The sequence below is a fragment of the Pinus tabuliformis genome, chromosome 5_1 (genome assembly GCF_031772625.1).
Source record: "Pinus tabuliformis cultivar Carrire ecotype Pingquan chromosome 5_1, CPIR1, whole genome shotgun sequence".
NCBI classification, from domain to species: Eukaryota; Viridiplantae; Streptophyta; class Pinopsida; order Pinales; family Pinaceae; genus Pinus; species Pinus tabuliformis.
Window position 1 is genome coordinate 266532297 of NC_142305.1, and position 25083 is coordinate 266557379.

A 25083-nucleotide genomic window follows, 5' to 3' on the forward strand; every position below is an offset into this window, starting at 1 on the left:
AAATATTTTTTCATTTAACAAGGACATATTTATACTGAATGTTCTTCTAAAGTTGTTTTAATAATCAAAAGAATTTTAGCTAATCATATATAACAGAGAATTCTTCCATTAGATTATTTTTAAATTCAAACCTATATTACTTTATATAGTTAATTAATTGGAAAAATTAATTAAAAAAAAAATTATTTCTCTAAAAAAATTAATTAAAAAAATAAAAACATTTAAAGAAAAACATAAACTAAGAATAATAATAATGAAAATCACATATTATTTTGAATCAATTCTTTACTCAACATAATTCTATTACAATATATTAAATACATAATTCTTATAAAAAAATAATTAAATCAATGCTTGCCTCAACATAATTACATACTAGTACATAACAATAAATATAATTATCTAAACATCCAAAAAATAACATGCTTTATATATTTTCTCATAATAAAAATTAAAATAACTGTATGAAATATCACAGTATCAATAAGTTTAAAAAACACACATATAGAACAACACAAGGGAAGAAGGTTCAAACCAACCACATACAACAAAATAAGGTAGACTCCTAAATTCACTACATTCACTTGTGTGTACCGATCCAGCACTCCGTTTAGCTAATCATTGTAACCATCCCCAAACATAGAAACTAATCTTTCTTTGTGGATTTGCAAATAAGAGACTTGTGAATGTAAGGGATCACACCTCCACCTGAGATGGTACCTTTGATCAAGGTATCAAGTTCTTCATCTCCTCTGATGGCCAGCTGCAGGTGCCTTGGGGTGATACGTTTCACGTTGAGATCTTTAGCAGCATTTCCTGCCAACTCTAAGATCTCTGCAGTAAGATACTCCAGAGTGGTTGCAGCATATACGGCTGCAGCAGCTCCCACCCTTTGATTTTCAGTTACTCGCGACTTCAACTGACGGTGGATCCGTCCCACTGGAAACTGCAATAAGAAAAACATTTCAATCCACATATTACAGGAATCCTTTGTGAGAGTATTTGAATTGTGTCAAAGCTTCAAAGAAGATATTTCTCTCAAGGAAAAATGTTGCTAGCATTAATCCTTAGAATTAAGATTTAGACTCGAAAGTTTAAAGAAAATTAATGGATAGAAATGCAAGAAAAAAACGGAAACAGTTAGATAGAGTTCAACATATTAGAGGAATTATTCACAGAATGCTTCATAGTATTTGAATTGTTATATAGCTTTATTGAAGATGTCTTTTTCATTAAAAAAAAATCAATGGAGTTGTTATAAAACTATTTCTTTTTATTAAAAATTGGGTTATTTTGTATTATGGTTTATTGTTATTGGAGTACAAGAACATCAGGAAACTAATTCAACAGTTTAGTGTATGTATTAATAGATACACATTGTACATAATTGATTGAGATCATATAATCTACATTTGATTTGGTTTCCTTTTAGCTTGTTCTACATTGGTAGAAGGTAGTTCATCTACCCTTTTGATTGAAGTGAGCCACTAGTTTTGGGGTTAGCTAAAGCTAGTTTGCATAGATGGCAAGCAAATGTGATCTTGTAGAAAATTTTTCTTAAGAATGTTGAAGCATTGAAGGAATGGTATCCATAGTGGCATGAAGAAGATGTAATTTGGTAGGTCCATTGGAAAATTAATAGGGTGCCAAACATTGAATAACTTAAGTTGAATCAAGATTTTGATAGTCAAATTTATAGAAAAATGATAAATGCAAATGCAAGTAAAAGAACTAAAAACATGCTCCAAAGGCTAGTATTTCAAATATAGAAGGGGTACATGATCAATACATGGACAACAAGGTATAAAATGTGTAAATAGGATAGTTGTAAGCATGATGACAATGGGACTGCAATGAAGCTTGGTGGAGCAAGCAAATAGGACAACTGCAAGAATGATGACAATGGGACAGGGATGAAGCTTGGGGCAGAAACAAAATAGGACAGCTGCAAGCATGATGACACATTGGACAGTTGCAAGCATGGTGCATGGACAGTAACAACATGGTGAAGCATGGACAGCAGCATAGTGCTACAAGTAAATTGGGACAAAGCAGCAATGGTGCAACAAGGACATGGGTGACCCAGTGGCACAACTTACAACATTGCGAAACACTAAGACAATAGTGCCACATGGTGCAGCACCCGCAGCATGATGACAATAAGCAGCTTGTCCTGAAATGATCTCATGTATCATCTTCTTACACATGTCTATTCTCTTATTTAAACAAGTCAAAGTATGATCTCTGTTCTTACTCAAAGTTTTGACTTCTGTTGTAAATGTGCTATCTCTCTCTATATCTTCTTATATATTGAATAACATATAAGAAGAATTGATGAATGGTTTCAGCAGTCCCTGCCTAGGGCCACATCTTGTCTCCTCTTGTATTGGATTGTCTTCTGCTATTTATGTTTATGTTCTATCTCGAGTGTAATTTATTGCTGATGTAATTAATAATCTTGAAAATATATTGACCTAGCTCTTAAACTTAACACTATTGCAATGAGAACAAAATTTAGCAAGGAGGATTGACTAGCATTTGATTGAACATTGTATAGGAGGATTTTGTTCTTTTACAAACTACTCCCTACCTTTTGATGCCCCGAAAATCATTGTATCAACAGGGGATAACCACCCCGTCCGGACTTAATACAGCTCCTTTTCCGTTTGGAATGGTGGCAATAATGAAAAAAGGGGTGGATGAACGATTGGTTATCTAATCTAATGATAGGCGCATAACTTAATCTATCAGCAAAAATAAAAGAACTCCTACTAATCCCGGAAACTATTATTCTTTGAAATGTAGCGTTTGATGATCTTTGTCCATTGACAAGCATATAGATGACTCTATCTAATAAACATAGACATTTATTCATTCAAGGATTACTTTATTTAAATAGTTAAACAAAGTGATTAACACAATATTGCTACACGTATCATTTATATCATCGATACATATATGATGACAAGAAAAGCATACTGTAAACATCCAATAGTGGATTCTGTTAAAACACATACATATATCCGATAATAGAAAAAGCGATCAAATGACAATTCATATAAAAAGAATGAATTCAGACATAGATAATAGTACCATATGAGTTGCTTATCACTCCCAATATCAATCGCTATTTGAAATTCTTCTTCCAACGCAGAAATACTTTCAAACACACACAATAGTGCACATTCGCATAAAACCTTCTTTGTCAAAATCAAAATGATTGGTTCAGTTTTTTAAAAGAATATACCTGAAGTACAATAGTGCAACTTGAGGTTTTAAGACATATACAAAACTTACGACCCCTTCCAAATACAATGAAAGGGTCTATAAATACTTAATTAAGCTAACTAACTATCAAACTGAAATCCTACTTAATTGGTATCAATTGATCTTGAATATCTCCTTCATAGCAATCTAGCAGTCGGTGGCATGAATCATTATTTAGGCTGTTTGCCTTTAAACGTGAGTTGACATATCTCAAGCATTGGCTCCACTTCGGGTGGTTTGTTGAGGCGAGAATTGAGTTGGGCGGCATAGGTGGCATCGTGAATATAGGGAATGATATAACCGATTGCATTTGTAAGGCATTTGAGGGTGGCTCTCTCGCTGTGTGGTTTGACTAAGAAGAACCAATAGGTGTCCCATGTCAAACTGTTAATTCCTACAATTAATCTCCCATTTTTCTCTAGTTTAGGATAACATGACTGCTCCAATGTTTTACGCGCTGTCAATTTACCTCGAGTACATTGAGAAATCATGTTAGACAAGTAGAGAGTATTATTAACCAATTCAACCAAATTACTTGTGGTTGATTTGCATCTTGAAATTGCTCTCTCTACTTTCATTAACTTAGACTGCCATTCTGTAAATAATATCTCCTTATGTGATTCTAAAATATTTGGTAAATTAGCCACGTGTCCCTAATCGGTATCTTGCCACTCAAGAAAATTAGTTAATGTTTCATCGGCTTGATCCAAGTCTGTTCTAGCTATTTCCGATTTTTCAGTTATTGATGTCGTCAAATCGCATAACGGTTCCGCCTCGGCGATTTATTGACATAAAAGCTTTATCGATGTTATCAATGCCTTGTTTATCTGTAATGCCTCTACTCTGAATTCAGCTATCTCTGGAAGATTCTTTGTTTTCTCTAGCTGGGTTCATAGTTGAGCAATCTCCTCATCTTTTGACTTCAGCATTTGTTCATTCGCTGCTTTTAGTTGTGCCAATGCCTGAGACGGCTCTTTCTGCTTTTGAACTGCACTGTAATCAATCGTGTGTTTCTCTTCCTGAAATTGTTTAGTCAGTTGATTATTTATTTGTTGTTGTGTTACCAATTGCCGTTCTGCATGCTCTGCCTTCTGCTGTGCCTCTAATAGTTGCGTTATCAATTGCCGTTCTGCCTGCTCCGCCTTCTGCTGTGCTTCTGATAGTTGTGCTTGCACTGGAAAGATCTCCTGGTCTTTTGTTTTTAATAAAATACTCACCTCTCATGCCTTGTCTATTGTTGGTGCCGAATAGGCTCCAGCATATTGTGATAGTTTTGTTAGGTCATCAGAGGGGTCAAATTCCTCTTTCCAAATCACGTTGCCTGTCACTGTTTGTTCTGGGAATAGGGAAGGTTGATCAGTTCTTCTCCTCTTCCTCTGTCGTTTTACCACAGCTTTGTGTCTTGGGCTATAGAAGACATCTAAGGGAGAAATTTCTTCTATTTGCAAAATAATCTGATCGGAGGGATCCTTTGGGATTATCTCTACTTCTTTCGAACTCGGTAGGTCGCTGGTTCCACTTGGGACTTGTTTTGAAGTTGTCTCCTATGTATGAGCTGCTTTTGATGTCTCGACATCTTTAGAGAACTCAAGATTACTGATAATTGAGTCAAGTTGCTGCCATTCCTCGAGCAATTTCGGGTCAATTTGAGTATCTACATTAACCTCTATGCTGCTCTGTTCCTGCTCTTTCGTCTCGATTTCCTCTTGTCTTTTCATATGCACTTCCTCTTGTTCTTTTGATGTAACAGGAGGTTCCTTAGTAAGTCGCTGTTCAGGCTTGCTTGATTCTGTTGTTAAGGTTGTTGCTAACAGATCTAGAGGCACAGTTTTTAACCTATGTTCTCTAAGTCTGTTGAATTCAACTAACTTGTCATGTTTGTATTCCATTCTAGCCAGCGATTTAACTTGGGACATTGACTCGGCTGAGGAGAACAAGTCATCAAACTTATCTTCTTTATGATAAAACTTTGTCAATTTGGCCTCTTCAAGTGCATTATAGGAAACTTTGTTTGGATCAAATCGCCTATTAGGGAGAGTTGCTAGAGTTAATGACTTCATCTTTTCACATTCTTTCTCTGCATGTTTGAAATCATGCAAAGTGTAGACACCACATCTCAGAGGGAAAGAGGGTGAGACCTACTTCTTATTTTTCTTTAGAGTTTGTGTAACTCCTTCGGAGATAATATGATAGGCTATCTCCCTAGCCAGCAGTTTATCAGGTATGTACAGAGGAAGGACATGAGGTTTACCTTGGCTACTGAAAATTCTTATATAAGTAAATTTTTCCTCTCCGAACCATCTTCCTATTGACGTCATCAATCCCTGCTTGGTAGGAAATCTTAGGAGCAAGTTTATCAAAAATAGAATAATGAATGGGTAACATAAAGCCATTGCAGACTTGGTATAAATGGTGCTTGTAGTAAGTTTTCCACAACTTCTAATGGTATATATGAATGGGCATGGGGCCTTGTGAATTCCACCTCCATCCGAGCACGGGAAATTCAGAATTAAAAAATAGGGTGTCTAGTATATAAGCACTATAGTAGAATGGGGGATAAGCCTTTCAGTGATGCGGGTTTTGCTTCTAAAATCAAGAACTGCAGTTGCTAGCTTATCTGACAGTATAGTTGCCCAATCCATTATTTCACTATTACATATCGCTTCCATCAAGGGAACCATTTCTATAGTGAAATTAGCGGAATCAAGCAAACCCCACAATCTACACATCATTATCCCAGCATAACAATAAGGAGAACATAGAGAATCAACAGAGTACTTACCCGAAGATTCTTCTTGTGTTTTGTCGGATTTTGCCTCCAATCCCGAATGGGTTTAGATTCAATTTCGTTCTCATCTCGGAATTTCTCGAGAAATGCCTTGTTGTACTTCTTCTCTAGCTCAGGCAAATGATACATTTGCCTCAAATCATTAGATTGAAATGAACCGAAGATTCTCCCATCTCTGGTGTAGAAGGTTCTGTCTGTGATTGGGATTTCCTCAATTGCCCACCTTACTACATTCGTATATGGGAGAATTCGTTCCCAAGCTGCTATTCGATGAAGGAAAGAGTCGGCTAAGTCCTTTAGAGTAGCATCAGATTTTCAAGTGGTATCTACTGTGGCTCGTACTGCTGTCACCTCGGGTTCTTCAGCCTCAATCAAATTATAGGTACTTTGCCAAGTAGTTTTTCCGAGTCCTAGACATGTAGTATCGGATATAAATCCTTTTCTTTTAGTTCCTAGATCAGCGATGAGTTGTCCTGTGGCTGGCGAAGCGGAAGCGATTGCAGTTTTCTTAGACTTCTTCCCCATTCTGCTTGAATCTATTACTTCGGAAGAGTTCTGCACAAGAGTGAAAATGAACGTAATACAGAGAATTGGTAGCACAAACCAAATATGAGCTAGATATATTAATCAATTCACGATGAAGGATTAACGTAAAGTGGCCGCGGATACAATCTGTGAAAAGATTTTTAGGATTACTATTGCATTAAATGGCCGTTAAAACTTGCCAATCCTGTAAATGCCCATCATATTGTTTATTGGTTGAATGATTTGCTTAAGCGTGCCTTGGATGTTTTGGCATTTGAGCGCAGGTGAATCACTGTTTGGAAGATAAGGCCTTTAATATGAATTAATCGTAATATCCCTGCTTTAACAATTCTTTGAAATTTGCGCTTTCGGCTTTATTGCAATCGGGCGTCGGGGGAAAACTTAAATCGTTATATTGGTTCCTTTTGGAATCCCCGATTGCCGATAGCGATATCGCATCGCATCAGGAGTATTAATTGAGCACTTTGAAAAGCATGCCTGGTACATCCCCGATCGCCGATAGCGATATCGCATCGCATCGGAGCGAAAGGGACTTTATCGCATCGCATCGAAGCGGAAGGAATTTTTGCTATGCTAACTTATTATTGCCGATATCCGATAGCCTAATGCGTGTTGTCGCGTCGGAGAAAACTAATGGGTATTTAAGTTATGCCTCCTTTGTCATTGTGACATGCGATCGCTTTATCGCAATGATAAAAGATTAATCATTTATGTATTATAAGACCAAATAATTGGTTTATCAAAAAGGTTTTGTAATGTTTTCATTTTGTTTCCGGACCTTTTTGAATAATACTAAGTTGATACCAATTAAAATAAAGAGGGACCCATTTCATATTGTAGTTTTGAGAACAAAAATGATATGAAATGGGGGGTTGTCGTAGAGCACAACAATTGGCGATTCGTTGGAAGAAATAGTTATCTCTGAAAAGTACAGAAATACTTAAACTAATTCAAAATAGAAATCTCATCAAAGGGGAAAATTCTAATATAACTAGGTATATATGCATTCAAAATAAAATGAAACTATCTTTGCTAATTTCCTCTCTTGTTTAAAATTAAATACATTCTAAGTTTTAAATTGGCCTCTATTGGCTGATAATGATAAAACAGAAAACCTTTCGAAATCAGCTTTTAGAATTGACTCCTTTGTCATAGGTAGAGCCTCTGCTGCCAGCAAACGTTCATAGTTTCGACAGGGATACCTTTTAACCATGTTATCGTCCATTGTCCCATTCATTTCAGAGTATGATTAACAGAATGAATTCAAAACATGCTTTTCACATTTTGCATTTCTTTTCTACTTTTCTATTATTTTGTAAGATAAAAATCCATTTCCCTGGTTTGGTGACTAGCTGAGTGAGAATGCCATTCACTGGTAGTAATTTAACCGAACAAGTTGGCTTGTGATGAGACCCCTTGTCTTATAATTCTAAGCCATTACCCTGTTTTGGTATGCAGTATTGGTAATGTTAGTTAAACTATTTCCCTATGATCATGGTAAGCATGCTTGTAATAAGACCTCTTATCCATTTTATCAAATATTTTAAAATTACACTCTCAGTAATCATAAGCTTTGGTGAGTGGGATGGACAATTTTCTCCTTAAGAGTAAATGGATGACAAGGTAAGAGTTAAATATGTTGAAGTTGGATTAGTTCCTATTTTGATATTGATAACCTTTTTGTGACCAATTTGAAAACATAAAATGATTTACAATATTTCTAAACTTTGAGAAGCGTTCACGAAAATTGAAGTGTGGTTTCAGAATGCAATTAGACCTAGTTTCCTAGAAATTATCCCTTTTGTTTAAGACTTCTATTATTTTAAAAGTAAATATCAACACTACTTTTTTTGAGCAACTTTTAAGTACAGCAAAGGTCAATGGAAGATACCTCACAACTTTATTTTCTAATGGTCCTACAAACTACAAAATTCTATATAAAAAAAAAAGGAGAAGGGGTTACCTCGTCAATTGAAGAATTTTTTTAAGATAAGACCATTAACAGGGAGAGAATCTCTCAAACCTGATAAATCTTATAATATGAAGGTCGAATGGCCTATCTTCTCAAAGATCTGAAATGGCCCAAGCCACATCTTCTGGAACTTGGTGTGTTTTCCCTTATCTTCATGGGCTTTGTCCCATTTCAGAACTAAATCACCGACTTGAAATTGTTTTGAACCGGATGAGACTGAATCAAAGGATGACTTGATGATTTGTTGATGTTTCGCATGAATAACCTTGGCTTTTTCTCTTTCCTCTTCTAATTTTAGAATTCGGTCATGTCTAAGTTGAATAGAAGAAGAAGGGCTTTCCTCAATAAACTGAACTAGGGCTAGAGAAGGAAGGACAAGATTTGTTGGTAGCACTGCTTCTTTTCCATACACAAGATTAAACGGGGAAGAACCTATGGAAGCCTTCTGCGTTATCCTATCAGCCCATAGTGCAAATATTAAGGATTTGTGCCATTTTTTATGATTATGTTCGATAGTTCGCTTAATAATTTGAATCGGTTTTTATTTGTAGAATCTGCTAAAAGATTACCCTAGGGATAGTAATTAGCAGAATATTTCAATTTAAATCCTCTTTTAATGGCGAAATCAAATATATCATTGCCTGAGAAGCAAGATGCATTATAAAAAACAAGAGCATTTTGGACACCAAACGTGGTAATGATGAATTGATCTATGAATTCAATAATTGCCTCAGAATTTGTTGTCTTTAAAGGAATTGCTTCAACCCACTTAGTAAAATAATCAATAGTGGTAAGGATATACTTATGCTATTTGGAAGAATGTGGAGTAATTTCTCCAATGATGTCCAATCCCCATTGCTCAAATGGTTGTTCAATGTTGACTCGTTGCAAAGGGAAAGCTGGTTTTCTTTGTCTTCCACTAGAAGTTTGACAATTTCGGAATTTCCTTACATATTCATGAGCATCTCTAAACAGAGTGGGCCAATAATATCCATCATGAATGATTTTGTGGGCTGTTGTATCAGCTCCAAAATGTCCTCCTGTTGGTCCATCATGTAATTCCTACAAAACCTTTTGTGCTTCAGGTTTTTCTAGGCATCTTAATAAGATTGAATCATAGTTTTGCCTAAAAATCACATCATCAATAATTGTGAAATTTTTTGCTTTTAATCTAATGGCCCTTTTGTTTTTGTAAGAGAGGCTAGGAGGTGCATATCCATTTTTCAAATAAAAGATTAAGTCAGCATATTGTGATTCAGATTCAGTGATACTTATCTGGTTGATCTCTTCGGTTTGATCTGTATCACTTGATTCTTGAATGTGGGATGCTCCTGCCAATAACCTGCAAAAACCCTAGCCTCCAACAATATTTGCTGGTTCAATTTCTAAGTCATATTCTTGAAGTGTTGTAACCTAATTTTCCCTTTTTTCACCTAATTCCCTTTGGATTAATAGTTTCCTTACTGCATGGAAAGGAACTATAACTTTTGTATGGGATTTTAAAAGGAAGGGTTTGTAATGTTTGACAACTTTATATACAACAAAGGCTTGTTTTTCTACTTCGGAGTAATTCAATTCAACACCCTGAAGATTTGAACTATAGAGTGATATGGGTGCTTCCAAATCATGATTGTTAATCTCTGTGAGTACTCCTGCATAAGACAAATCAGGTGCGATAGTATACAATGTGAAATGATTAGAAAAATTAGGAGTATTTAAAGCGGGGGCATTGATTATTGATTGTTTGATTAAATCAAATGCTTCCTTTTCTGCTGATCCCCATCTAAAGACTCAATTTTTCTTAATCATAGTTTGAAGTGGCAAAATGATTTGAGAAAAGTCTGGAACGAATCTTTTGACAAAATTGATTTGGCCTAAAAATGACTGCATGGATTTTTTATTGTGAGGGAAAGGGATTTCAGAGATTTTTTTGATCCTGTCCGGATCAATATAAATGCCATCTTTAGAAACAATAAAGCCTAAGAGCTTTCCTTGGTCAAGAGCAAATAATGATTTTTTAGGGTTAAGTGAAATACCGTACCTTTTAAAGCATTGAAAGATTTGATTTAAATCATGCAAATGATTGGATTTCTCTTTAGAAAATACAGTAATATCGTCTAAGTAGACGACTACTGTTTTGTTAATCAACCCTTTAAAAGCTATATCCATCGCTCTTTGGAACGTGGCTCCTGCATTAATAAGTTCGAAAGGCATTTTCTGATACGCATACATTCCCCATTTTGTTCTGAATGTGGTTTTGAGTCGGTCATCACGATGGACCACAACTTGGTTATATCCTAAAAAACCGTCTAAAAAGGACATTAACTCAGAGTCTGCCACTAATTGGAGTATATTCTCCATAGTAGGTAATGGGAAATTATCTTTTAGGCTCACATTATTCAAATTTCTGGAGCCTATACAAATCCTGATGTCGCCATTTTTCTTTCTAACTCGCACCATATTGGAGACCCAGTTTGAGTGCCGAACGGGAAAAATAATCTTAGCTTTCAAGAGTTTATTGAGTTCCGATTTTATTTGACTCTCTAAGTTCGGATGTATTTTTCTCAACTTCTGTTGAATCGGTTTCTGTTCAGGAAGCATTGGAATGGTATGCTGGATGATGGATGTATCATATGTTTTCAAATCGTCATATTTCCAAGCAAAAACATGTTTATTTTTCCGTAATAGTCTAATGAATGCTTCCTTCTCTTCCACGGAAAGTCCTAATCCTAAATTAATGTTTTTAGGAGTTTTCTCAGTGCCAAGGTTTATCAATTCAAACCTTAAGGTAGAACTTTGGAGCTTTGTATTGGTCACAGGTTTAAACCTGTCTTTAATATCATAAAGATCCTCAAGCTTCACCACAGGCTTTGGGATTGAATTTTCCTCGTGTTTACCTCGGATTTGAAGGTCATGCTCGTTTTACTCAATGATTTGATCATCATAGGACTTTTCGGAAGTTAAAAACTGTAAAATGTCTTCATCGTGGTTGAATACTCTCCAATTAGTGACATTGTCAGGAATCGATGGCCTAAAAAGTAATTCTACTGAAAATCTATCTGGGCTATAATCTTCGGAAGGTAGGAGCTTGGAAGGAACATTGGCTAGCAGGTCAGCTGCTGAATTTTGAGACCTGGGAATGGAAGAAATATTGAATGCCGAAAAGTGGGAGGTGAGTTCTTGTACCAACGACTGATAATGTTTGAGATGGCTAGAAAGACAATGAATTGTATTCCTTACGTGTTTAATAATAATTTCAGAATCTCTAAACACTTTCAAATATTGGACCTTGAGGCCAATCGCTTTATATAGTCCTTGGACTAAGGCTTCGTACTCAGCTGTATTATTCGTGCATTCAAACTCTAGCCTACAGGACATCATTGTTTTATCTCCTTGTGGGTTAATCAAAATACATCCTGCTCCTGAGCCCTCGCTAGACTTGGACCCATCAAAATATAATGACCAAAATAGAGAAGTATTAACAATTTTATTTACAGTTTCCTTAGTATCATTAAAACATCTTGACCTATCTATTTGTGAATAATTTTCGATCTGAGATGTAGAATTTTTTACTGAGAAAGGAGATGGTTTTGTAGCGAAGTTGTCAAAGAATGACTCTGATGAATAATTCCCCAAAATGTTGTTATTAAATGCTATTGGTTGGTTTTCTTGTTCAAATTCTGTAACTGTATGGGTCATGTGTTTCTACCGATCGATTTTTATTTGATTTGGCTTACCCTTATATGGAAGCCACATATGGGACCAATCGGTAGAAATATACCCATGGAGTTTTTTAGACCAATCCCTACTCAAGATCAAACCATAAAATTCAGGTATATCAGTGATTAAGATATAAATTCTTTGAACTACTATAGGATCAGCTGATAGCCTGATAGTTAGTGAGTTGATTTCCCCTAAAACCTGTACTTTAGTCCTGTCCAACTGCACAATATGAATAGCGGACTTTTGGGGTTCAATGTTCATTTTGGAACAAACTGAAGCTAGCATTATATTAGAGGATGCCCCTGAGTCAATCAAACAGTCGTGTAGGTTTCTATTGTAGATCTCATAGGTTAGAAGGAAAGGTGGAGTATGAGAATTTGATCTATCTCCTATCAGAACTGCATCAGTAGCTTCGACCATACCAGAAGGTGGTTGACCTGCATCATTTGTAGCTTTAGCACTGGGAAGGGGTGAAGTAGGAACAACATTTAATTCTTTGAGAAGTAATTTTTGCTGATGTTTTAATTTACTAATTTCAAACATGGTATTGTTTGCCATAGTGTTTTTCATGTCATCAACAATATTGTAATCCATTGAATCGGACACTACCAATGTCTTAGATGTTGACGGAATATTTGAGGTTGAAGGTTGGTTTTGTGGAACTGTTAGAGGTGGCTTCTTTGGGGGTACCTTTTCCTTTGTTGTTGTGGCACCTGCACTTCTTTTCTTCGAAGTTATCTGAACAGGTTTGGAGGTACCTTTACTCCTGGTAGTGACACGAAACGCTTCTTCTTCATTTTCTGTATTGGAGTTTGGCAATATAAAATCCCACATTCCATGACATTCAACAACTTCCTCTTCTTCATCAGTTGGTGAAGTTGTTTCTTCTTCTCCTTCTTCAAGATCTGAATCTGCATTAGATATAACATTTGGTGGTTTTGATTCAGTTTTCTTGTAATTCCTAAAGGGTCTTTTGGTTTAGGTTTCAGCTACCTGTTTTTTGATTTCAACCATTTCATTTGACATAGTCTTGAGGACCTTTTGTAGACCCTCCATGTCATATGGATCTTTAGGGGTTTTCTTCTTTGAATCATCTTTAAAAGAAACTTTTTTGGTTTTTCTATATTCAAGAGAAGCTTTCTTCTCTAGAGCATTAATACGTTTCTCCACAACAAGTTCTTCTTTCATGTTTTCAGCTAAAGTTGGTTTTCCAACCCTGTCTACAAAAATAGCTATATTGGCAGGTAGGGCAGTTATATACCACTCGCTTCGGATTTGCTCACTTGGTTTGGAGGCTGTTGGGATTTTATTCAAGATTTTATTGAATCGTGCATTAAATTCTTTAATTGGTTCCCCTTACGACCCCTTCCAAATACAATGAAAGGGTCTATAAATACTTAATTAAGCTAACTACCTATGAAACTGAAATCCTACTTAATTGGTATCAATTGATCTTGAATATCTCCTTCACAGCAATCTCGTAGTCGGCGACATGAATCATCATTTAGGTTGTTTGCCTTTAAACCTGAGCTGACATATCACAAGCATTGGCTCCACTTCGGGTGGTCTGTTGAGGCGAGAATTGAGTTGGGCGACATAGGTGGCATCCTGAATATCGGGAATGATATACCTGATTGCATCTGTAAGGCATTTGAGGGCGGCTCTCTCGCTGTGTGGTTTGACTAAGAAGAACCAATAGGTGTCCCATGTCAAACTATTAATTCTTGCGATTAATCTCCCATTTTTCTCTAGTTCCGGATAACATGACTCCTCCAATGTTTTAGCCGCTGTCAATTTACCTGGAGTACATTGAGAAATCAGTATAGACAAGTAGAGAGTATTGTTAACCAATTCAACCAAATTACTTGTGGTTGATTTGCATCTTGAAATTGCTCTCTCTGCTTTCATTAACTCAGACTGCCATTCTGTAAAAAATATCTCCTTATGTGATTCTAAAATCGTTGGTAAATGAGCCACCTGTCCCTGATCGGTATCTTGCGAGACAAGAAAATTAGTTAATGTTTCATCAGCTTGATCCAAGTCTCTTCTAGATTTTTCCGATTTTTCACTTATTGATGTCGTCAAATCGCATAATGGTTCCGCCTGGGCGATTTTTTGACATAAAAGATTTATCTGTGTTATCAATGCCTTGTTTATCTGTAATGCCTCTACTCTGAATTCAACTATCTGTGGAAGATTCTTTGTTTTCTCTAGCTGGGCTGATAGTTGAGCAATCTGCTCATCTTTTGACTTCAGCATTTGTCTATTCGCTGCTTTTAGTTGTGCCAATGCCTCAGACAACTCTTTCTGCTTTTGAACTGCGCTATAATTAATCCTCTGTTTCTCTTCGTTGAATTGTTTAGTCAATTTATTATTTATTTGTTGTTGTGTACCAATTGTCGTTCTGCTTGCTCCGCATTCTTCTGCACCTCTGATAGTTGTGTTATCAATTGTCGTTCTGCCTCCTCCGCCTTCTGCTGTGCTTCTCATAGTTGTGCTTGCAGTGAAAAGATCTCCTGGTCTTTTGTTTTTAATAAAATACTCGCCTCTGATGCCTTGTCTATTGTTGCTACCGAATAGGCTCCAGCATATTGTGGTAGTTTTGTTAGGTCATCGAAGGTCAAATTCCTCTTCCCAAACCACGTTACCCATCACTGTTTGTTCTGAGAATAGGGAAGGTTGATCAGTCCTTCTCCTATTCCTCTGTTGTTTTACCACAGCTTTGTGTCTTGGGCTATATAATACATCTAAGGGACGAATTTCTTCTATTTGCAAAATAATCTAATCGGAGGGATCCTTTGGGATTATCTCTACTTATTTTGAACTGGGTAGGCCGCTGGTTCAACTTGGAACCTGTTTTGAAGTTGTCTCCTGTGCATCAGCCGCTTTTGATGTCTCAAAATCTTTAGAGCACTCAAGATTACTGATAATTGAGTCGAATTGCTACCATTCCTGGAGCAATTTTGGGTCAATTTGAGTATCTACATTCACCTCTATGCTGCTTTGTCCTTGCTCTTTCGTCTGGGTTTCCTCTTGTCTTTTCATATGCACTTCCTCCTCTTCTTTTGATGTAAGAGGAGGTTCCTCAGTAAGTTGCTGTTCAGGCTCGCTTGATTCTATTGTTGGGGTTGTTGCTAACAGATCTAGAGGCAGAGTTTGCAACCTCAATTCTCTAAGTCTGTTGAATTCAACTAACCCGTCATATTTGTATTCCATTCTAGCGAGCGATTTAACTTGGGACATTGACTCGGCTTAGGAGAACAGGTCATCAAACTTATCTTCTTTATGATCAAACTTTGTCAATTTGGCGTATTCAAGTGCATTATAGGCGACTTTGTTTGGATCAAATCGCCTATTAGGGAGAGTTGCTAGAGTTAATGACTTCATCTTTTCACATTCTTTCTCTGCATGTTTGAAATCATTCAAAGTGTAGACACCACATCTCAGAGGAAAAGAGGGCTAGACCTGCTTCTTATTTTTCTTTAGAGTTTGTGTAACTCCTTCGGAGATAATCTGATAGGCTATCTCCCTAGCGAGCAGTTTATCAGGTATGTAAAAAGGAAGGACATGAGGTTTGGCTTGGCTGCCGAAAATTCTTATATAAGTAAATTTTTCCTCTCTGAACCATCTTCCTATTGATGTCAAATCAATCCTTGCTTGGTAGGAAATATTAGGAGCAGGTTTATCAAAAATAAAATAATGAATGGGTAACATAAAGCCATTGTAGACTTGGTATAAATGGTGCTTGTAGTAAGTTTTCCACAACTTCTAATGGTATATGTGAATGGGCATGGGGTCTTGTGAAGTCCACCTCCATCCGAGCACAGGAAATTCAGAATCAAAACACAGGATGTCTAGTATATAAGCACTGTAGTAGAATGGGGGAATAAGCCTTTCAGTGACGCGGGTTTCGCTTCTAAAGTCAAGAGCTGCGGTTTCTAGCTTATCTGATAGTATAGTTGCCCATTCCATTATTTCACTATTACATGCCGCTTCCATCAAGGCAACCATTTCTATAGTGAAATTAGTGGAATCGTGCAACCCTCACAATTTACACATCATTATCCCAGCATAACAATAAGGAGAACATAGAGAATCAACAGAGTACTCACCTGAAGATTCATGCTTGTGTTTTGCCGGATTTTGCCTCCAATCCCGAATGGGTTCGGATTTAATTTCGTTCTTATCTCGAAATTTCTCCAGAAATGCCTTGTTGTACTTATTCTCTAGCACAGGCAAATGATACATTTGCCTCAAATCATTATATTGAAATGAACCGAAGATTCTCCCATCTCTGGTGCAGAAGGTTCTGTCTGTGATTGGGATTTCCTGAATTGCCCACCTCACTACATCCATATATGGGAGAATTTGTTCCCGAGCTGCTATCTGATAAAGGAAATTGTCGGCTAACTCCTTTAGAGTAGCATGAGATTTTCGAGTGGTATCTACTGTGGCTTCTACTACTTTCACCTCAGGTTCTTCGGCGTCAATCAAATTATAGGTACTTTGCCAAGTAGTGTTGCCGAGTCCTAGACATGTAGTATCGGATATCAATCCTTTTCTTTTAGTTCCTGGATGAGCGATGAGTTGTCCTGTGGCTGGCAAAGTGGAAGCGATTGCATTTTTCTTAGACTTCTTCCCCATTCTGGTTGAATCTATTACATCGGAGGAGTTCTGCAAAGGATTGAAAATGAACGTAATACAGAGAATTGGCAGCGCAAACCAAATATGAGCGAGATATATTGATCAATGCATGATGAAGGATTAGCTTAAAGTGGCTGTTGATACAATCTATGAAAACATTTTTAGGCTTACTATTTCATTACATGGTCGTTAAAACTTGCCAATCCTTTAAATTCCCATCATATTGTTTATTGGTCGAATGATTTGTTTAAGCGTGCCTTGGTTGTTTTGGCGATTGAGCACAGGTTAATCAATGTTTGGAAGATAAGGCCTCTAATATGAATTAATTGTAATATCCCTGCTTTAACAATTCTTTAAAATTCGTGCTTTTGGCTTTATCGCAATCGGACATTGAGGGAAAACTTAAATCGTTATATTGGTTCCTTTTGGAATCCCCGATTGCCGATACCGATATCGCATCGCATCGAGAGTATTAACTGAGCAATTTGAAAAGCATGCATGGTACATCCCCGATCGCCGATAGTGATATCGCATCGCATCAGAGCGAAAGGGACTTTATCGCATCGCATCGGAGCAAAAGGAACTTTTGTTATGCTAACTTATTATTGCCGATATCCGATAGCCTATTGCGTGTTGTCGCGTTGGAGAAAACCAATGGGTCTTTAAGTTATGCCTCCTTTGTCATTGCGACATGCGATCTTGCAATCGCTTTATCGCAATGATAAAAGATTAATCATTTATATATTATAAGACCAAATAATTGGTTTATCAAAAAGGTTTTGTAATGTTTTCATTTTGTTTTTGGACCTTTTTGAATAATACTAAGTTGATACCAATTAAAATAAAAAGGGACCCATTTCATATTATAGTTTTGAGAACAAAAATGATATGAAATGGGGGATTGTTGTAGCGCACAACAAAACCACACCCTTCTTGCTTCATGATACCTTCTCTTTTTAATCTAAGCATTGATACTATTAGCACTGTATATTTTTCTAGGCTCAAGAGGAAAATTGGAGAGGTAACCACAAACCTCTTCTCTACCATAATGAGGGCTCCCTCTTTGTGAATTCTCAATGGCATTCTTAGGGTTTAGGTGAGTTATGAACATCAAAAGCTAGGTTTTAAAATTGTGGTTGGGTGATAAAGGAGAGGTCCATTGGGCATAGATTCATAAGAGTTTTTAGCAATCAATCACAAATATACAGAGCATCTTAAAAGAGGGCCACGTAGGAAAATTCTTTGATCTTACAAAGTTGTTGTGCTAAGGATGATATGAATAAGAATGATGATCTATTAAATAGAAAAGTTTGCAATGATGAGTTTTATATTTAATTTCAAAAGGGAAACATTTATATTTATTAACAAGGGAGATAAAAAAAACTATGACGAAATTATACTCAAAATATTCTTGTAAACAATCAACATGGTATATCCATGTATAAACTAGAACAAAAGAAAAATTTACAAATAGAGAGACATCATCATTTATCTTCCACTAGAATCTTGAAACAAAATTTGTACTGTTGAATTGATTACTTCAATAAAACTACACAACTTACAATCAAATGAATGATGTTCTCTTTTATGGGCAATCAATCCTTTCCACCTTTTTAACAAAATATTTATAGTTTGTCCCACAAATATTCAAACTTGAAGTAAAATTTATTACAAAAATAATATCTACTAAAATGATCTAGATATTTCTAAAACAAAACTAAATATTATCAATTATCCACAGATTTAGATGTTTTGCACAAACTTCTAGGATTTTTGTTGATGACTGTGCCTATAATTTTCCTCTTATGTTGAATGCTCCTCATATTTAGGATTTTCTTTCCCTTTTTTTGTCACTCTACTAGAATTGTACTTGTTTTTCTGGATGAGCTCCAATATTTTATCCCATATATTTTCTCTAAGAATAATGAAGTTTACCATGCTTCTAAATCTTTCATCCACTTATGTATATGTTTCAAAAGTTCATTTATTAAGAAACATGTGATAGATATCATGCTAGAGAAAAAGTTGATATTGTAAACCTTTAATCACAGCTTATCCACTTATTATCCTTTTTAATTTGGAAAATTTAGATCTATCCCTAACTACACTACATAAGTAATCATAGTAAGCTTCTAATGGAATCAATTTTCCATTAGAAGCTCTTAAAGGTGGAATCCCTTTCTAGTGCAATAGACTGAATTTTCTGTTGTAGTTATTCCTCCTTATCCTTGGTTATTGAGTTCAACACCTTGATGATTTTGTGTGTTTCTTTTGGCCTGTGTTTAGTCTCAAATTTTGTTTGTTCAATTGTTTCCTTAACATTCTCTACCAAATCTTCTTGTTGAAATATAATTTTAAAGAATGAGAATAGTTCAGTTATAATGACATTAATATTATACCGTATGTCTTGCTTATCTTCTAACAATATTATATTAGCTATTAATGATTGGTGTTCATATTTTTCAAGATGTTGAGTGAGATTGAAGTTTTCTACCCTTATGATATATATGCATTGTGAGATTTAATTTTATTGTCTTCTAATCTTTTCAATGTTGTTAACAATATTTTATTTTCTTTGTTGGTCAATGATAAATCTGTGAGGGATTTCACTAATTTTTCAGAGGAATTTGCAATGGTTGACTCTCTTCTTTCTTTTGAGGTTGTTTTCATTGTTTGACTCTCTAATGTGCTTGTGGCTTCTATTCAATGTTGCTAATAATTTTTTATTTTCTTCGTTGTTCAATGATAAATTTGTGAGGGATTTCACTAATTTTTGAGACCTATTTGTAGTGGTTGACTCCGTTCTTTTTGTTGAGGTTGCTGTCATTGTTTGATTTTCTAATGTACTTGTGGCTTCTATTCAATGTTGCTAACAATATTTTATTTTATTTGTTGGTCAATGATAAATCTATGAGGGATTTCACTAATTTTCAGAGGAATTTGCAGTGATTGACTATGTTCTTTCTATTGAGGTTGTTATCATTGTTTGATTTTCTAATGTACTTGTGGCTTCTAATGTTCCTTTTCTTTCATTGTTGAGGTTGTTCTTGTTTGATTTTCTAATGTACTTGTGGCTTCTAATTGTTCCTTGTCTTTGAAAAGTACCTCCATATCTACCTTAATATTCTCAATATGAACATTTTGTTCAACTATAGACATGAAAAAAAATAAAATTTGTACTTGGAGCTCAAAAATTTATTTGGTCAGTGGGTGCTTTATAGATAAAATCTTGAGTTTTTTTTTTTTTGTTTTTTTATCATTTACTCAGCTGCTTTAATGTGACTAGGATCATACATTAGTTTAGTCACTAAATCTTGAAGAGATTTATTTCTAGTGTCTTTGGCCAAGGATGACATTCTTTCCATCTTAAGATGTGAGTGAATATTGTATGCCTCCGTGGTTGAACTTGTTAGTGTTGAATATCTCATCTCACGATCTTGTTTATGCAAGTCAATCTAATTAATTGCATGAATATTCTAGGTGTCAAAAGCAAAGACACATGTTTTGCAAGATTCTGCACATTCAACCACTAGAACTATAGGTTCCAATAAAGATAATTGGGAATGTCTCTTGTATGTGTCAAATGAATACAACAATGTATGTTGGGTAGTAGAATATAGTTTCCAGAATTCTAAATAATTTGTGATCTTCAATGCTTTATTGTTCCTCTTAATCTCTCTGTACCTAACAAAATATTTTTCTAGTTAGAAAGGATATGCTTTTCTAGTGTGAACCCTTTTCTCTTCCTCAATGTCTTTTTCTTTCTTCTCTTGAAAACTAAAAAGTCTACAACTTGAGATCTGTGTAGGAGATATACCTTCCCTTGACCTATTAGTTTTTTCTTTTTTGATATAGGAGTTTGTAGGGATGTCTCACTCACAATTTGTTCTTCAACCTAATGTAGTGTATTATGTTTCCACTTTTTATTTGCATATTGCTTTATTTCTAGTCTATGTGTATGTACATAAGGTGGGGTCCTCTCCTCCACTCTTAATTTTAAAATTACCCCTAAAGGATCATAAGACCATGTGAAACTCAATTTTAATTTCATTTACTTCAGTAAAACATATACCTCTATTTTTGGTATGCTATTGAGGAAGAAAGGGCCAATCTATGCCTTCAAATTAAAATGTGCATTTTTCTACCTTGATACAAAAAGCAAGTCATCCATATTCATCATCTCCTAATGTGTTTTAAGGTAATGATTATTCTTGGAAGAAAAACTAGTAACATGTAAGGATGGAGTTCAAATCCATATGTCATAATTTCTATATAGCTCTGGTAAAGACACTAGTCTCCAACCTTGGGTTACTCTTTAATATGTAAAACTCTGTTCATTTATATTGAAATCTTTAGGATAACATTTGTTGAAATTGGGAACTAAAGCCAAACTCCTTGGAAATGAACCGAGCTCTTACGTGGATCTCTCATTCAATTGTAAAGTTGACATTATATATATATTTCAACTCAAAATAATTACCAACATAGGAAAAATCAGAAGGAAATTACATTTTTATGAACACATGAATTAACAAAAAGACCTAGAAATCCATAATCATGTAAAGTAACTATTCAATGCAATATTAATATCGGAAAACAGATGAGGATAACATTTATGTTGAAATCCTTGGGATAACATTTGTTAAAATTGGCAACTACAAACAAACTCATTGGAAATGAACCTAGCTCTTACAAGGATCTATGCCTCAATAGTAAAGTTCCCTAACATTATATATATATATATATATATATATATATATATATATATATATATATATATATAATTATCAACATCAACGTAGGAAAAATCAGAAGGAAATTACATTTGTATGAGCAGATGAATTACGAGAATGTTGTAATCATGTAACTTAACTATTCAAATACAATATCAATATTGGAAAACAGACACGGAATGCTATAATCATGTAACGTAACTATTCAATGCAATATAAATATTGGAAAACATTAGAACCTGTAGGCCCGCACGAAATGAGCGAGAAACTGGATTTTTCCTCTCAGTTTTATCATTAGCTGCAGCGGTGGATTTCCAGTTCCCTGAGAGCTTAGCACCTTGGCCTAATTGATTGCCTTTCACTTGAGGTAGGCCATTGGTACCTTTGCAAATTTGATTCTCTCCAACAACCATTGTGTCTGCCTCGTATATACTCCTAGACTCTAATCAAGTAGATCTCCCTTATAGACCTTAAGATTGCGTCTTCTTCCTAGATCCTCCTCTCACTCTAATCAAGTAGATCTCTCTTATAGACCTGAATATGGTGTCTTCTTCCCTAATCCTCATCTCGCCAGATCCTCCTGTCACGCACCTATACAATAAGAAACCACTTTACATGTTGTTAATTTTCCGCTGTCAAGAAAGCATGGTTTATTCACTTAAAAAAACAGCCCAAAAGTGCAGGAGGACTATTTGTATTTGAGCATCAAAGCGAGTTGATGGAAGACATGACCTAGTTGATAATAAGTACATCATGATGCGGAAGTGAGTATTACTAGAATACCTGGACAATGCTTTTAGGTTTTCAGAAAAGGTTGATGAGTACGTGTCTTACACCTTCGAGCTTCCCAACAATCAGCAATGGTATTGAGCCCTTGTGATCTCTTTATATATAGATCATTTATATGTTCTCTCTGTGCTTATTTATATATATAAAAAGTGCATGGAGGATTGGGTAGGGTTTCGAAAAAGTACCTTTGAGTAAGGTTAAGTTTAACTTTGAAATAACTTTTAGTTAAAATTAAATAGTATTTTTAAAATATTAAATATTATAATAAGGGTGTGAAATTGAAAGGAAAGGAGAAGTTAAATGTTGTAAAATATGAAAACATTGTGTCAAATTTAAGCAAGGGAAGATATTTTTTTTAAATAATGTAAAATTTTATTTAATTTTTAAAATATGGATATTGTTAAATAAGTTTAAGAAATGAGTAAAATTGTTAGAGGAAATAAATTTTATAGTAGAAAAGTTTTTCCTCATGGGTATAGAAAATTATATTGTAAAGGATAGACTATAAATTTATTGTAAAATTAGTTAAAAACCTATGTCTGAAATGATAATTTTTATTTGTATTTATAATTAATAATTACTTGTTATTTTAAAAGATGTGTCTAATAATTAATAATTGGATTGAGAGGTGTTATACCCCTCATATAAGGGTTATTAAGAATTATTTGTGTTTTAAAAGTTGTTTTTAATGATTAATAATTGGTGTCTCCTATGGAGAAGGAGGAATTGTTAGGAGTGTCAAAAGTGGTAGGAATGAGGGCAAAAACATTGGAAAAAGCCAAACAAGAATTATTTGTGTTTTAAAAGTTGTTTTTAATGATTAGTAATTGGTGTCTTCTATGGATAAGGAGGAATTGTTAGGAGTGTCAAAAGTGGTAGGAATGAGGGCAAAAACATCGGAAAAAGCCAAACATTCGAAAAAGTCTTGAAGAGGCAATGTTTCAATCATGTGTTTGATAGTGAAAATGGATTGAGGAACATCAAAACTTCTACAACACCTAAAATTATAAAGTCTATGAGATTTTTTTCAAAATATAGCTTAAATTTCGATAACTTTAAAAAGCATAATCATTAGACTACCAATTAATAATTCTGTTGAGAGGTACTATACCATTTAATATAAGGGTATAGTGGAGATGTTTCCATATTGGTATTAAATAATATTATATTTAAAATTCAAATAAAATTTTTTGGATGTGCTTATTGTAGATTATTGTTTTTGATGGTTTTCAAAAGTCTTGGTGTTGGGATGAAATATTAGTTTATAATAGTTGTGGTTTGCATATATTTAAGTAGGTTGTTAGTTCCCCATCAACCATTTATTTTGAAAATTTCAAAGAAAAAATAAAATTATATTAAAAAAATTAAGTTTAGGCATGGATGAGATTCTTTTAATAAGACATAATGAGGGAGAGAAGGGTTATCTATATTTAGTATAACACTATAAATCCTCAACTAGAATTTAATATGGGTTAACCATATGATTTAGAGTTATATAGATATATTTTAAATATTATAAAACTAGTTAAAATATTTAGAGAATTTAAGTGAATATATAGATTACAATGTCTTAAATAATAATTTGTCATTTGTGTCTAATAATTAATAATTATTTTTCATCTTAAAAGTTGAGCCTAATAATTAATAATTGGGTTGAGAGGTGTTATATGGGGCATAATATGGGTATAGGGGAGATATTGTCACGATTGCATTAAATAGTAATATATTAAAAAATCTAAAAATATGGGTAGGTTGTTAGTTTTCAGTTTTAGTTGTTTTCATACATACATCTCAGTCTTAGGAAGAATTATGAGTTTTTAATTAGATGAGAGTAGTCAAACTAGCCCAAAAAATTTGATGGAAAATATAAAAACTTCCAAAAATATTTTGACTAGCATTCCATAGAAATTTTGGGAATTTTTTACACGAGTTCAGGGTCATTATTTTGGGTGCTTTAACTTTTTTTTTTTTAATGGTTTTGAATCCATTACACCATCAAAAAATGATTTATATACTCCCTTGGTTGGATTTAAAAAAAAAATCTTGGAAAATAGCCAAACTTCCAAAAATATTTTGACTAGCATTAAATTATGGGAAATGTTTACACCAATTTAGCTTCACTATTTTGGGTGCCTTAAATGTTTTTTTATGGTTTTGAATCCATTAATTGAATGGCTAAAAACCACTCTCTTGGCAAAATTGTAGTCTCCATGGAAAATACCTTAATAGATGTGGCTTTGAGGTTGTTTCATGTATCTAGGGAGGTTTTTTTGTTCTCCATCAACCATTTATGTTTAAAAAGTCAAACAAAAATTAAACTACATTAAAAATAATAATAATAAAATTAAGCATGTTTAAGTGTGGACATGATTCATTTAGTACATTATGATAAATGACCAATTAGAAATTTATTTGTGTTAACCATACGATTTAAAGTTATATACATGAATTTTAAATATTATAAAAAAAGTCAAACTATTTAGAGAAATTAAGGGAATATGTAGATTAGGTGTAGGCTAACTTTATGAGATGGTCTTTTTCATGACATATTTCTAGGTATTTTTAATCTAAATCAAATAAGTATTTTTAAGAACTTGAATTTGAATTGTTTAATATACAAA

At 34.5% G+C, this 25083-nt stretch overlaps 1 protein-coding gene across 1 annotated transcript; it reads right to left on the reverse strand.

Annotated features, from left to right (window-relative positions):
• Positions 1-646: 646 nt before the first annotated feature.
• Positions 647-22086, reverse strand: LOC149164414 (putative histone H2A variant 1). The gene is made up of 3 exons (XM_089429463.1): positions 21913-22086; positions 4332-4454; positions 647-946 (listed from the first exon to the last, which is right to left on the reverse strand). Exons 1-3 carry the CDS (start codon positions 22084-22086, stop codon positions 647-649), a joined length of 597 nt encoding a protein of 198 aa, XP_089285589.1.
• Positions 22087-25083: the final 2997 nt, after the last annotated feature.